Genomic DNA, 14,754 nt, shown 5'->3' with positions numbered 1-14,754 from the left:
AGGCTGCCCCTCTGCGTTAGCTCCTTGCTGCTCTCTGGGCACGGAGAGCCCACGGTTACGTTTGAAATGCGGCCACCGGCTTAGAAGTGGGGTGCTTTCCTAGGCACGATTCACGCAAACGGTGCTTTCCCTGCGTCCCCCTTTCATAGCTGCATTCAGATCAAGAGCTTTTTAATTTCGTTTTGTTTTTGGTCTTGTACAAACTAACTGGCTCAAGAACAGAGGTGTATTTAACAACACACACACACACACACACACACACACACACACACACACACGGTGTTTAAAAATCACCAGCGACGGCATTTGACTGTATCATTCCGGGGAAGGGAAAATAGGTGATTTTTTGCATCTTTTAAAGCGCACACAGTTTAATTTCCTGGGTGCAGGGCCCGACTCAGAAACTGTCAGCCCTTCTCTGCTGGGGACGGGGCTGAATCCGGCCCTGTTGCGTTTTAGGAAGGTCACCACCGGATTTTTGACGACGGCTGGTGGATCTCACCTCCCGGGAGCAAGAACTTGAGCAAGTCTCTTTCCTGCTGTGAACAGTCTTCACTGCCTGTGGGATCCAGGTCTAATTAAAAATCCGCCATCGTGTGAGTGAGAGTTTTCTCTGCAGAGTTGTGTGTTTGTGACTTTGCGTGAAAGTGTGTGTTTTGTCTTCGGGTCTTTGTGTCTGGGTGGGAGTTGTCTCCACAGAGCTCTGTGTGTGTGTCTGTGTGTGTGTGTGTTTTCTCGGCAGATCTCCATGTATGAGCGTGTTAGAGGGTTTGTGTTTTCTCTCTAGTTCTCTGCGACACAAGAGTTTTCTCTCCAGATCTGTGCGTGTTTATTTGTTCTCCAGATGTTTGACTCACGCGCTAAAGTGCCTCACAAAAGCCAAAAACAAACAAACAAACAGGAATCAACGCGGTGTTACCGCTTTTCCTCGAAAGCTTTTGATCTCAATGGAACGAACCCCGGTCGCATTTATACCGACTGTATCCTTAAAACAAAACAAAACACCTTTACAGGCGTTATAGGCAACGACCATCGTGCCTGGCACGAGTTACATCCCGTTCCAATCGACTTCCAGCCCCAGTACCTGCCTCTTCCCCCCACCCTCCCTTCCCCCCGTCCCATGTGATTCGCAGGCTGGGTGTGTAATGGCATGCCCATCATATTTCTCTCACTCTTTCTCTGCCCTTTTCCAACCCGGAAGAGCTCTGATCTTCTAGACAGCCAGGAGGAGGAGAGGAGGAGGTCAGAGATTTGGGTGGGTATTCGGAGGATGTGGATCACCCACGTTTTACTTCTCGCTGGAAGCTCGAGAGATGCCATCGGCCTCAGCAGCTGCCGGAGCAGTCGAGTCTGTCTGTCATTGCCGCCTTTAGATCGCCAGCAGATCAGGACAAAATAAGAAGCAGCTGCCCAGGTCAGTGAATATTGAGAATCTCCCCCCTCCTCCCCCCCCCACTCTCACTCTTTCCCGTCTCCACGTGGAGAGAATTAGAAGGGATCTCGGCTCAAAGCGGGCAGCAGACGCTGGCTGAAATGTAACACGACCCCACTCTTATTTGTCTTCAGTCGCCGGAGCTATTTGGATTTTTCTCAGTGACCTTGGGGGAAGACCCAGCTTGCCCGAGAGCTTGTTACCTCTGAAAGCTAGAGCTGAGGGGTGGGGCGTGGGGGGAAAGCATTGGAAGAGGTTGACAACAACTGCTTTGCCTATGGGCGCTGGGTAGCCGGGGACAGGGGCTGCTTTCACAGATGGCACCGCACGTCTGCGTGTGTAGACGGAGGGGATGAGAGAAGAAGGGTTTAGGCGTGTCTACTGTGTTGTGTGTTATAGTTGTGTGGGTAATGATATTAGACAGATCTGTCTGCTAGAATGTAATTAATTAACGAGCGAATCGGTGTATACCCGCTCCCCCCTAAATATAGATTATTCTTTTTATATCTAATCTCTCTCTCTCTCTCTTTCTCTCTCACACACTTGCATATATTCGGTAGCAAATACAAATGCACCTACATATACGTGTGCCAGGAACAGAAACATATAACCTACTCTGTCACACATCTGCATGTGCGTATACATACAATCCGACACTGCTTTCTACCAGACTGCATCAGAGCACACTTCTGCAGACACCCAGCAATCTCCTTGGCTGTATTCTGAGCGCAGCCTTGATCCATTTAGAGCCGGCTGTCTATGTAATCTGGTTTCTAAAGAACGGGAAATGGTCTGGCTGGACGTGTCCGGCTGTTTTAAGACAGGTTTCTTGAAGGGACTGGTACCTGTATAATGGAGAATGATGATTTCACTACATCCTAAGGCGTGTCTGGATCCCTCCTTCCTCCCCCCACCCCCCAAACTTGCCATCCGCTAGATCGTGTAGGGTATTTAAACTAGTAATTGGGTGCCTTGGAAATGTATTTGAGTGTTAAGAAACGAGCATTAGCTATAATTGAGCTCATTCAAAAATGTCAGCTCCTCTTACCTTCATTTGTCCATAAATAGGAGCGGGAGCATTAGGTGATGGGTTTTACTGTAACCGGATAATTAATACTCATTGGATATACTTGTTTTCTTCATTATTTATGGGCGGCAGTTGTAAAGCTAGGTAGCCCGGGTCTTTTATGTAAGGCTCGTGTCATTTGGCGTGGGGTGTGTGTGTGTATTTCAAGTTGTAGACCTGTATTTGTATGTCCCCGAGAGAATGTGAAGTTTGTGTATTTCGAGGTTTATGCCTTTGTGTGTGTGTGTTGTTAGTTAGGATTTGTGTTAATGTGTTTCACTGCGTTACTTAGTATATTAAGTTTGTTTCCATCCGTGCGTTGTGCGAGCCTGGGCATTGTTAGGTATATTTCCCTCTCTGTGTTGTATGAGTTTGTGGTTAGTGTGTGTTGTCATCTGTGTAGTGTGTGAGCTTGTGTGTCTTTCGGTTCCCATGGGGTTTTCGGTTCCCAGGCTGTGTTAGCTTGCGCGTTAGCGTGTAGTTCAATAGGTGGATTGTGTTAACTTGTGTCAGCTTTGTGTTGTGTTAGCGTGTACCTGCTTGTAGACTGTGTGTTCGTATTTCAGTCTCTGTGTTAAGTTGTGTGGTAGGGGGACAGAATCGATCCAATTAAAATCAGATGTTCTCAAGAGCCCCTAAAAGGCCCGAAGAGAGCTTAGGAGAGTCGCTGTTTAGCCACCAGTCAGAGATCACTTCGCAGCAATGACCGGCCTCGAAAACTACGGATTTATCTGGCAAACGCCCGCTTCTGTCTGGGAGATTTTAGAGAGGAAAAGCCCTACTGTGAGGGCAGATAATGTGTCTTCAGTCTGACAATCCCCTTTAGATCCAGCGTCCCACCGAACAGGGAAAGCGATGGAATATCACACGACAAAACAGCTGGTGTAAATGTCTCGTTTTCCTTCGATTCCCCTGACTCGATCTACCTTCGTGAGGTGGGGGAAATAAAACGATCCACCCGCAGCGAGGTTACATTCAGCAAAGGACAAATTAAACCAGATTTCGGCTTCTGTTTGCATGAAAAAAAATATGAACCCATTCGCTGCATCGATGTGTATATATCTGGAGAAGTGTATGATGTGTATGCATCGTGTGTCGTGCGGTGTCTGAAGTTTTTTGTATGTCACACGAAAATACACACCCAGGGTACAGAATATATATGCATGAAGGAACAGCGGGATTTATTTTAGGGAATGCATCATTTAGTTTAGGGGATACACACAGATCTTGATTCCCTTCCAGTAGCGAGAATGAGACATTCCTTAGAAGAAGGTCACTTCCATTGTTATTCAGAACGCTCTGCTCAGTAAAGGGAAAAGAGAAATGTTTTCACCCCCACAAGGAAATTTTGCTGTTAATTCATTCGTATCTCCCCCTGCCCTGGCGTCTTCCCTTGGTGTATTTTCATTGTGTTTTACTTTGTTACGGGCCTCTGGCCAGAGGCGAGGCTGACAAATGTTGTTTTTTTTTAAAGGCTTTAAACCTGGTTATAGTTTCATTCGTAGCCATTTTGTGGGACTCCCCGGGTAAATAAAGTGTCGTTTGGGATTAAAAACCAGCTGGTTTACCAGCTGCCCTCAAGATTCGTTTAAATTCGCCTTTGAATCTACCGGTCAAAATTGTCCTAAGCGATGAAGGATGGATAGGCGCTAAATGCACCCTTACCCACGTAGACTTCCTTCAGGGTGGAGGGGGCAGAGAATATTTTTGGCTGCTTGAAAAGAAGCTAGGAATTCCTACCTAGAGGTGAGCGTTCACTCCTTTCAAGGCGAATGTAGCCCAGCAATAGCACCAGAGCAAGGATCGGCGGGTTTAAGCAGGACTGGTTTATAAATTAACTTCTTCAACTCTCGGCATTAAGATCAATCGGATGAGGTTGGGGGGGGGGGGAAACAGATTTTTTTTCAACGTCCAAGTGATGATTCGAAGAGAGAAGGTCGCTTTATTTGCCGTAAGACTCTCTGGGACCTGTCCTCAGTGGCAGTGAATTATCTTGCTGTACCCTCGGATTTTTTTCCTCTCTCTCTCCAGACATCTTTCCAAAATACGGGCCGATTCGAGTTAAATCTCGAAGCAGCTACGTTTGAAAGATGCGGGGGGGTGTTATCTAATATTATTATAATATTTTTTTGTGTGTATGTGTCTGATGCTGAAGAAAAAAAGGAAGTGGAACTTACCAGATCGGAGCTTGAAACTGACCTGCATGGACAACAAGCCCTGCTCTATGTGGGTGTCATCACCCGGCCTAGAGAGGAGCCGGGGGTACCAATAACCCTGACAGGACAGGACACCTCTTCTTTCCCCGAGCTCCTCTCTCTCTGTCTCTGCCGTGCAGTTTGGGAATGTGCAAGGGGCAGAGAGGGCGCCTCTGGGACTCGCGGAGCCGGTTTTGATCCTTTCTCGGACCTTGTGTCCTGGGGCAGTAGCCCTTCTCCTCAGCTTCAAAGGGGGAGGGGTGTTCCCCCCCCCGCAAGAAAAGGCCCAACCTCTCCCCCAATTTTCATTCTTGGAATTTGTTTGCTTAGGGCAGATGAGGGGTTTCCCCCTTTCTCCACCCACCCACCTCTCTAGCTACAATTCGTCTGATTTTTTTTCTTTTTTTTTTAGGGGGGGGGGATTAGGGTAAGAGAGGGGAAGAGGAAAGATCATTGGAAACGGGGTAATCAGTCGTTGATCTTTTCTCTCTTTCAGTCTGGTGCGTGTCTGCGCCTTTGTGTTTCCTCCTGATTTGCAAAAGAGGGAGAGAGGTGAAATTATTCGAAAAAACCCCATCGGGCTCCTTTCAGAGCCAAGGGCGCGAGGCAGCACCTCCGTGTCCATTAGGGCAGGCTTGCTTTAAAAATAAAATAAAAAAATAAAACCAAAGAAAAATCCGAACCGAGCAGCGCTTCCTGCTTGTGGTTCCCTTTTCACGGATAAAGGGGTTGGGGAGAACAGATCGTTTCTGGCTGATTCATTGCAAGAGGGGGTGGGGGTGGCGTGTGCGGGGGGGGGGGGAGCTTTCGCCTCTCTCGTTCTTTGTTTAAACTCAGAACAGTTCTGCAAATCCGGCCTCGTCCCCATCCATCTCCTTCTCACACACCGGGCTTTAGGGGGTCGATTTGTTTGGCTTTAAGCGGTTGTGGCTTCTGTTGTCTTCATCCTAGGGGGTGACAACGCCGAATTGACATTAGGCTGTTTACACTTCCCCACCCCCGGCGGCGGCTGGAATATGGGGCTCCCCGCTCCCCCCTTTTCCCGCCCCCCCCCATCCCCCTTGACGGAGCACAAGTTGTTTTACACGGCAAAAAGTCTTCGGAGCTCTGCCCTGGGCCGTGTCCTTTGCATAACCCTCCGATCGGTAGCCCCAGGCTGTTTAGACAGCTTTACCTGTACTCCTCTCGTTCCCTGTAAAAATCCCAACCCGGCATACGTAATTTAATCCGCTTTCAGTCAACTGTAGTCTAAAGGGGCTGGGGGGTGGGGGGAGGGGGGCTGCTTCTTCCTTTCCCCGTCCCAAGGAGACGTAGAAATTCGGACCAGGTGCTGGTAATAATGATGGGCACCGAACGAACCCACGCCGCAGAGGCTTCGACAGGGAGAGAGACTTTTCGGGAAAGTGGCTCCCCAGCTGTTAACGACTGGATCCCACTCCCCTTCTCAGCCAAGCCGTTCACACGGGTACCGGGACTGGCCTGGCTTAGTTCAGCTAGCTCCATGCCCGTTGCAGCGGTCCGGCAACCTTCAGAGACCGCGGGTGGCTTTGGGGCGGGCATCCCCGGTTGGCTGGGAAGCATGGGGGGTACTAGAGAAACCTTCCCGAGGGGAGTGTAGGGGTTGTGATCACTGTTTGCCTGTTTTGTGTGTGACGGACCTTTTCCAGCCAGGGAGCCCTTCTTCCCACCCCCTCCCCTCCAAAAACTGCCTCCTTCCCTCCCCTCTCCAGTTCCTGCCTGCCCCAAGCCGCTGTGACTTCTGGCTCCTTCTCGCTCTCTCAGCTGGAAAAGATCTACAGACCGCCCTGCATGATCTCAGTGCCACGTCCCTCACCTTCAAATCGAATTAACTGCCCCCCCCCCGCCGCAACCCCTATTGTTTTTTTGCTAATTGCTCCAACAATGGGTCCCTGTTTGAACCGAGCTGTCAATTAAAGCCCCTGCTGGGGTGGGAGGAATTATGTCAACTACACCGTGCTCAGCTGGGCAAGGAGGGGGAAGGAACAGCCCGGGCTGAGATGAGCCGCCTGTATTGTCCAGATAGACGCATAGGGATCCCTAACTCTCTTCAGCTCCCCAGGAATTATAAGGCTGGTGTTCAGATTCAGGGAGCCACCAAATAGATAAATAGGTAAATAGATTGCCATGCCATTATCACTGCTGTTATTTTGGTATTTAGGCTGCTCTTAAACTCTATCCCGGGACTGTTTGACGAGTATTTAGGACTAATGAAGAAATACTTCGCTAGTATTTTCTGCATAGTAACGACCAATACACGTCATCCGAGGTGTTTGCTTTCAATCCACAAGCCCCAAATCTCCGGGATTCTTTTGATCACATTTTTTCGTCGTCCCCCCCTCCTCTGTCTCAAGAGTTGCACAGAAAATTCGACGTTAAAGAGAAGGCTGTGACAGATTTGTAACACAAGGGTTGGGGATGCAGGTGGAATTAGTCCAGGGTCCTTTACAAAGCAGAGTCCAGTCGAAGAGCTATAGTAGTTAGACCTGTTAGGCCATTCCAGTCCATGCCCTAATCAGTGTCAGATTGTTCCATAAAGTGCATATTTCCAGTTCTACCCTCGTGCCGGATATGATCCATATTTGCCCTAATGCACATCTTTATGTTTTTGCAGCAAATTGAAACATTTCTTCTCCATTTCTCCTCCAAATCACTTATGTAAACAAGTTTAATGATCGCCCAAGGCTCCCAGAAACACAAGTTTTCTTTGCTGGGATTAGCAACTTCAGGACTTCTACATGAATATTCCTTTTTACTGTCTCTCTGCACGCCTGCGAGTTTATGTGGGCTTGGCTATAACTCTTTCCAAATACAATTTTATCTCACCTAACCTGTCACGGCATCTTAACATCTGCGCTTTGAAAACACTGATCTTATTACGATGATCATCTTAATTCACTTTTTTTGGGGGGAGGGGTTTTTAAATGTCCAACGCAATCTGCTCTAGAAATCTCCTGTTTCCCTCCGGGGCTTTCGGTCTGTATAAGGGGGGGGGGTCTTCATAAAGTGTTCCTTGTCTCATCATGAGACCCACTGCAACGTTGGACAGTCAGAGGGGGGAGAAGGGGCTGCCTTTGAAATGGCCCTCTGCCCGCCTCCTCCGCTAAAAAAGAGAATTTCCCTTGAAATTGATGGAGCCCGGCAGGATTCCCCCTCCTATGATCGCTTTAAGCAATACATAATGACATTAAATAAAAAAGGAACATCCAAGTAGAATCCCTCTTACCTATAGGAGACTGCTGTGTGTCTTGGGAGAGAGAGACCACGCTTTTTGCAGCATCCACTCTCCGATGGTGAAATTGCTAACGCAGAGAACAAGCTAAGGTACAGCAAGGGAACCAGAGAGGCCAGCAAATGTTACAGGCTGGGGGGGGGGATCCTGCCCCTGTGCCCCCTCCATCCCAGTCCGGGGTGGGGTGGGGGGAGAAGAAGCGGGGATAGAGAGAGAGGAGGAGGAAAAGGGAATCGTGTGGACACACTGACACCGTTACTCTCTATAAGCATTGAAGAGTTGGTCCAAACCTAATGCGTCTCAGATTAATTAGTGCACGGCGCTCCTTGAGCGCCCGGTTCTTGGCGTGTGTGTGTGTAAGCCCCCCTCCAGCCCCGAGAAGCGCCTCTCTCTCTGTCTCTCTCTGCAGCCCCTTGCCTGCCTGCCTCTTGCCCCGCTAATGGGCTCCCTGGCACGCTGCATGGCTTCCCCTCGGCAGCATGGCTCTGAGCTCGGCTCCTGACGTCAATGCCCTGTGGCGTCGGCTAGGCTGGCCAGCGAAGGGCAATGCAGAGAGGATCAAAAGAGCAACCTCCCATTTCCCAATTACACACTGTCAATCCAGGAGTCCAAGGGAGGCGGGGGGAGAAGCTGGGAAGCAGACACTGAATACCCCTCCTTGCAGCCCCGGCTCCATTACGCAGAGCATCCCCTTCGAGCGACTCAGCCCCCGGGTGCCTACCTGACTGCTCAGCGCCCTGTGGGCAACAAACAAGCCATGCCAGCGCACCCAGAAATCAAACCTGCCTGCTTGGGCAAACCGGTAGCACGGTGCTCGGAGCTGTACACTCAGCAGATCCGAATGAGAGCCCGGGAGATGAGCTATTGAGTGATTCGCTCATCTCCTTTTACTGCATTAGTTAAAAGCCCTTGGACTTGTTTATATCCGTGCCCCCCCCCACCTTTTAAATGTCTTGCATCCCCAGAGTTCATGTTCTAACCGGGATGGATAAACCGATATTTATCCGTTTACTCCTGCAAGCACAACAGTTCGGCGGTATGTTTTCTCTGTCTCTACACCTCAGAACTGCCCAACTCAGAAAAGTAACTGAATGTAGGTAGCAATTTATCCGCTACGAAGAGATCTACAAATTAGAATATATCATTTTTGTAATACAAACAATTCAATTTGCATACGTGCAAACATGTGCATAATAAATGTATTTAACTGTCATGACTATTTCATCATAAAATCTCTCTCTCTCTCTGTCGGCTGTGTGCGGAACAATTTCCAGTTTGCATATAAGATTGACTAATTAAAGCTTTGGAGGACTGACATATGCGGAACGATTGTATACCTCTTTTGGTGCTGCTGTGGACCCAGTCAATAAGGTGTTGGCCCGCTGGGACAAGGCCCGAGGCTGAAACGTTTTTCAAAGGACGCCGTTTTCCACTTAGCCCGTAGCGCTGGGGAGTGGACTGCGTCGGTCGCCTTTCGCATTAATTAAACGCTCCTCACTGAAGTGCTGGGGCGTGTATTCACACAATGGGGCTACAGTGCATGATCAATCTGCTGCCCATGTATAGATCCACGTATATATTGTTGCCTGGCTGTTTATTTCGCCCACGCCTTTGAAGTTCCCCCCCTCTCCCCCTTTCTCCCCGATCCGTGCACGCTTTAATTTAATTATTTATTTACTTGACACTTTGCTATTTTGCAATCTCCTCCGGGGCAGCCATGTAACTTGTTGCACGTTTGAAAAAGCCAGCGCCTGCCTCTGAACCACTAGGGGATGCACTGGCTCAATAGACCGAACGGCCCTCGCCGGTTCGAAAGCTCCCAGCCAATCAGGACAGGCTTTCACAAGCGCCCTCTTCCTGCTCCTTCCTGATTGGTACACCCCCCGCTCACAGGAGCCAGTCCCTGGCTGGCTCGTCCCGAGCCCTCTTTCGCCCACTGAGCTGGCTCTGGGCACTTCGTTTGCATGCTCAGGCCACATGGGTCGTAATGGGGCATTAATGTTTCCATTATTATTTGTGCCGGCGGTGGAAATGAAAGTGGTCAGATGAGGGCTGAGAAAGCAGGGACTTTCTCTTTCTCGCCGGTGGAGTTTGAGACCCAGAAAGGAGATCGCAGCAGGCACGTTCAGCTGCAACTCTGTAGCTTGGTTTCACGATCAGAAAACAAACAAACAGAGCAAAAGCAAACAAACAAACAAGAAAACCACAAAACCAAAAAACGAACAAAAAAACTCCAACACCCCACACCCCCAAACAACCTCCGCCGTCCCCCGCGCCCGCTTCACTATTTTAATGGTACTGTACGTTAAACTACGTTCTGCTTGAGCTTTGTTTCCTGGATCTCTTTTTCTTCTCAGCTGAATGGAATCGGGTGTAATAAAGGAACAACTCCAAAAGAATGGGTATTTCTGAAATAATGTTTCTTCACGTTGTTCCAGCACGTTGACACATTTCAGGAACAAATACTCTCTCACACACGTTCTAAAGTACAACTGTCCCCCCAGATTAGTCCTACTTGGAATTAACTAATTGACCTGGAAGGGGTAATGCTTTAAAATGATACATTAGTATCTGAGACATGCATCCGATGAAGTGAGCTGTAGCTCAGGAAAGCTTATACTCAAATAAATTGGTTAGTCTCTAAGGTGCCACAGGTACTCCTGTTCTTTTTGCGGATACAGATTAACACGGCTGCTACTCTGAAATTTGACTGTGAATGGCTAGCCAGCTACAAAAGCAGTTTCTCTTCCCTTGGTGTTCACACCTCAACTGCTAGAAGAGGGCCTCAGCCTCCCTGATTGAACTAACCTTGTTATCCCTAGCCTGATTCTTGCTTGCATATTTATACCTGCCTCTGGAAATTTCCACTCCATGCATCCCAGGAAGTGGGTATTCACCCACCAAAGCTTATGCTCCAATACCTCTGTTAGTCTATAAGGTGCCGCAGGACTCTTTGCCGCTTTGACAAAGAATGTAGAGTTCCCCACGTATCCTTCACCTGCTCTCTGAAACTCTTCCGATAGTGGCCTGAAGTCACCATAGAAAATAATGTCTTGACGGCCGGGTTGTGTCTTCAGTTTCTGTGTATCTCCGGAACAAAGTAAGTAAGTAAGAGTAGGGATGGCGCATCGGAATGAAAGAAAATAATAATAATTAATAACATAATATAATGAGACACACGTGCCAATTGGATGCGCCCTTAATAACATTTCTGTGTAACGTGCATTAGAATAGTCTCCCCCTTAAAAAGTGGTGTTAACGCTTTCTCCGCGTTTCCAGCCTAACGAGGCGATGCTTTCAAAGACTTTCCGGTCCCGGGGGGGAAGGAATATTGGGGGCGGGAGGGGGGGGGGCGAAAGTAGAACGGAGTAAATCTGGGTTGCCGTTTCCTTGTGTTTCGTGCCCTGTCCCCTCCTTATCCCATGACAGGCTCCTCCCACCCCGGCTGATGACAGTAGAACCTCCTTAAGTTGCGTCTCGCCACAGCTGTCTGTGAGCATTGAGCCGGCTGGCGCCACCCTGCTCCTTTCAGAAAGAATGCCTTCCCTGTAAAAAAAAAAAAAAAAAAAAAAAAAAAAAAAAAAAAAGGGGGGGGGAAGGACAGAGAGAGAGAGAGAGAGAGAGAGAGCACAATCTGATCTCATCAAGCAGTTTCAACTTCATCTCTCCTGGGTCACATACTCCTTCTCCACCAAGGTTTGTGCTGAATTTCTTTTTCTTTCTTTCTTTCTTTCTTTCTTTCTTTCTTTCTTTCTTTCTTTCTTTCTTTCTTTCGATTGCACAATAATGAATAAAAGCCCTGAAAAACGCTTCGGGCTCTCCGAGGCAGCAATTTGCACCCGCTTCTAAGTAGGCGCATCGCTGGTGAAACTGACCAAACATTTACCAAAAAAAAAAAAAAGGAAAGACAGAAAGACAGAAAGAAGAGGGAAAGGGCAGCCGCCGCTGCAGGCGCCCCCAGCAACGCCTGCGCCTGTAACTCTGGTCGATTTCATTCCCCCGCTGCACAGAGATCGAAAGAGAAAGAGAGCGCGTGTGTCCCAGTCGGATAGGTGGGTCGAGTGCTTAGGACAATAGGTGGACTTTCAAAGATCGCTGTTTGTGGAGGGGCTTGTTTTCGCTTGCCTAAAAGTCTGGTGATGAAGCCCAGAAGTACTCAAACACGTTTCGCTCTCTCTCTTGCTCGTTCCCCCTTTCCTCTCTCTCACTGCAGGTGATCAAAGAAGAGAAACCTCTGCAAAGAGCGGAAGATACCGTTGGGATCTCGCTTCTTAGATTTTTTTGTTTGTTTTCCCTACTCTTCTTGTCATCTTTTTGGAATCGCTTATTATTATCATTTTATTTTTATTTTTTTAAACCCGACAACATCTCTCTGTTATATATCAACCCGCCGCCTACCCTCCCGCGGCAAGTCTGCCCAGTTTGGGGAGGAGGAGGAGAGACAGCCCCGCACCCAGAGAGCGCGATGGAGGTGACTACCGACCAGCCGCGGTGGGTGAGCCACCATCACCCCGCGGTGCTGAATGGGCAGCATCCGGACTCACACCACCCAGGGCTCGGCCATTCCTATATGGATCCAACTCAGTACCCGCTGGCCGAGGAGGTGGATGTACTTTTTAACATCGACGGACAAGGCAATCACGTCCCTTCCTATTACGGCAACTCGGTCCGAGCCACGGTGCAGAGGTACCCGCCGGCCCATCACGGTGAGTTCTCCCCTCCCTGGCCCTGGCGTGGGGCCCCCAGCGAGCTGCGCGCAGGTTGGCAGCGGCCAGGCTTTCGTGCCGGAAACAGGACAGCGTTTGTGTGTATCTTCTGATACACCGCTCATTATAAGCGAGAGGAGCAGGCAAGCGGTAGCTGTTAGCAACTAACAAGGGCGCCTTGAAGGAAGCCCAGGAACCTGTAACCTGCGCAAATGTCCTCATGTGGCGTAAAACGCGTGCATGGCCTTTCGGTGTGGGCCTGTGACTAGCTGTAGAGTATAGATAAATCCTAAGCAGCCGATGTATTCCTCCAGCCGACGAATACAATACAAACCCCAGCCATCGCCGGCAAAACGATGCCACTACTGAATTTCTGAGTTGGCTTGTCCCAAATAAGTGCTAAGGAAAAAAGTACTGGATGCAAGTCTTTCCCACCGCCCCAGCAAGTAAACTCCGGGGGGATCTGGTTTTCAGTGTTATTTTGCCTTTCCAGTAGAATTCTTTGTAGCATTATCAGTTACTGTCAGGGGAGGGGGGATGGGTGTGTTCACGGCGGGGATGTTAAATTCACCCTTGATGGGAAAATAATAGATTTGATAGGAAAGCCTGGCTTCCTGGTCTTGTGCCACATTATAGTGTGTTTTATACATTATTGTACGTGTACTTATACATCACGTGTTGCGTTATGATCCATCACATACATGTAATTATGTATGTAGCTATATATAATGTGAATTTAATGGGAATTTACTATCTATATCATAATTCAAACACATAGCCTCACACACAGCTATCCCGAGGAGACACATGTACTGTTTTTACGGGGCCTAAATACATTTCAAGATGAATCTTTTCCTGCCCTCCCCCCCCCAGTTTAAAAAGAATAATTAAAGCGATTCAGCTCGTAGCGCTGGAGTTTTCTTTAGGATTAAAAGGCAGGGCATAACCTGGTAAACCTGGGAGCGATCCCAGTTGTGGCGCACTCTGCAGGAACCCTAGGTCTGAAATAAATTAGAAAAAAAAACCCACCCTAAAATAAAACAAAATTGAATGGAAAAAGGGATGACCGTTTGGGCATCGGCGCTAATCCGGATTCACTGATCAGCGCACAGGACCTCAGCCACTTGTTGAGTGAGCATTGATCGCTGTTCAGTAAATGCATTGTTCCGCTTTTAGACTCTTTTAGATAATTATTGCTAAGGATCAGCAGCTTTTATTCCCTCCCCCCCCCCCCAATTTATCAGCAGAAAGTGGAAATGCGGTCTCTCGGGTGTAGCCCGAATATTATTTACTATGTTACTTCCTGGATAAGATAATGAATGTTGACCCTTCCTGTTCATATAACCCACCTCCCCTTCCTTTAGCTCATTGACTTTCAGTATTGTTCACAAATGGCTAACATGATAAGAACCCTGGGACACATGCACAGAGATCATATATATATATATAGAGAGAGCACATATATCACCCTAGCTAGCGATCTTTGTCTCTAAATATCTGTATCTATTTCGATCTCTGTAGCTTTTTATATTTACAATGATCACAATAGCTAGCTATAGATTTGAATGCCTCCGTAGAGATCAATATATCGTTAGAAATATCACAAGAAGCATAACCTGGCTGCTGTCCTGGGGTTCAATAAGTTTTCCGTCCTATTTTTAAAAAAATAATAATGTAAATTTCATTAAGCGGGTTTTTTTTTTGCAATCACATAAAAGGATAAAATGGTCAAAGGAAACTGCAAAAATCCAGAGTAGCAGCCGTGTTAGTCTGTATCCGCAAAAAGAACAGGAGGACTTGTGGCACCTTAGAGACTAACCAATTTATCTGAGCATAAGATTTCGTGAGCTACAGCTCATCTCCCCACTGTATTTTCCACTGCATGCATCCGATGAAGTGAGCTGTAGCTCAGGAAAGCTTATGCTCAGATAAATTGGTTAGTCTCTAAGGTGCCACAAGTCCTCCTGTTCTTTTTGCAAAAATCCAGTGCAATGTTAGGAAGCCTAGCTGTATATTTTAAGATAAGGTTTGAACATATCTAATGTAAAGATCTTTTGAGACCACTGACACTTTGTGTGTGTGTGATATTGTCCTTATAAAGCTGT

The 14,754-nt window shown here is 48.0% G+C and overlaps 1 protein-coding gene across 9 annotated transcripts in view; it reads left to right on the top strand.

Moving 5' to 3' along the window:
- The first annotated feature begins 1,159 nt into the window (after positions 1-1,159).
- The window catches only part of GATA3 (GATA binding protein 3), a 32,707-nt gene continuing 19,112 nt past the window's right edge, over positions 1,160-14,754 (top strand). For 3 of the 9 annotated variants that reach the window (XM_074942668.1, XM_074942667.1, XM_074942664.1), the window contains exons 1-2: positions 11,310-11,639; positions 12,157-12,649. In XM_074942668.1, the coding sequence (XP_074798769.1) occupies positions 12,409-12,649 (241 nt within the window). In that variant the 5' untranslated portion in view covers positions 11,310-11,639; positions 12,157-12,408. Of the gene's footprint in view, positions 1,415-11,309; positions 11,640-12,156; positions 12,650-14,754 lie in introns of those variants that run through there. The other 6 variants (XM_074942662.1, XM_074942660.1, XM_074942661.1 and 3 more) reach the window with 4 other exon arrangements.

This window comes from Natator depressus, chromosome 1 (assembly GCF_965152275.1).
Source record: "Natator depressus isolate rNatDep1 chromosome 1, rNatDep2.hap1, whole genome shotgun sequence".
Lineage (NCBI taxonomy): Eukaryota > Metazoa > Chordata > Testudines > Cheloniidae > Natator > Natator depressus.
The sequence above is the reverse complement of the archived record's forward strand: the minus strand, read 5'-3'. Positions and strand labels throughout refer to the sequence as shown.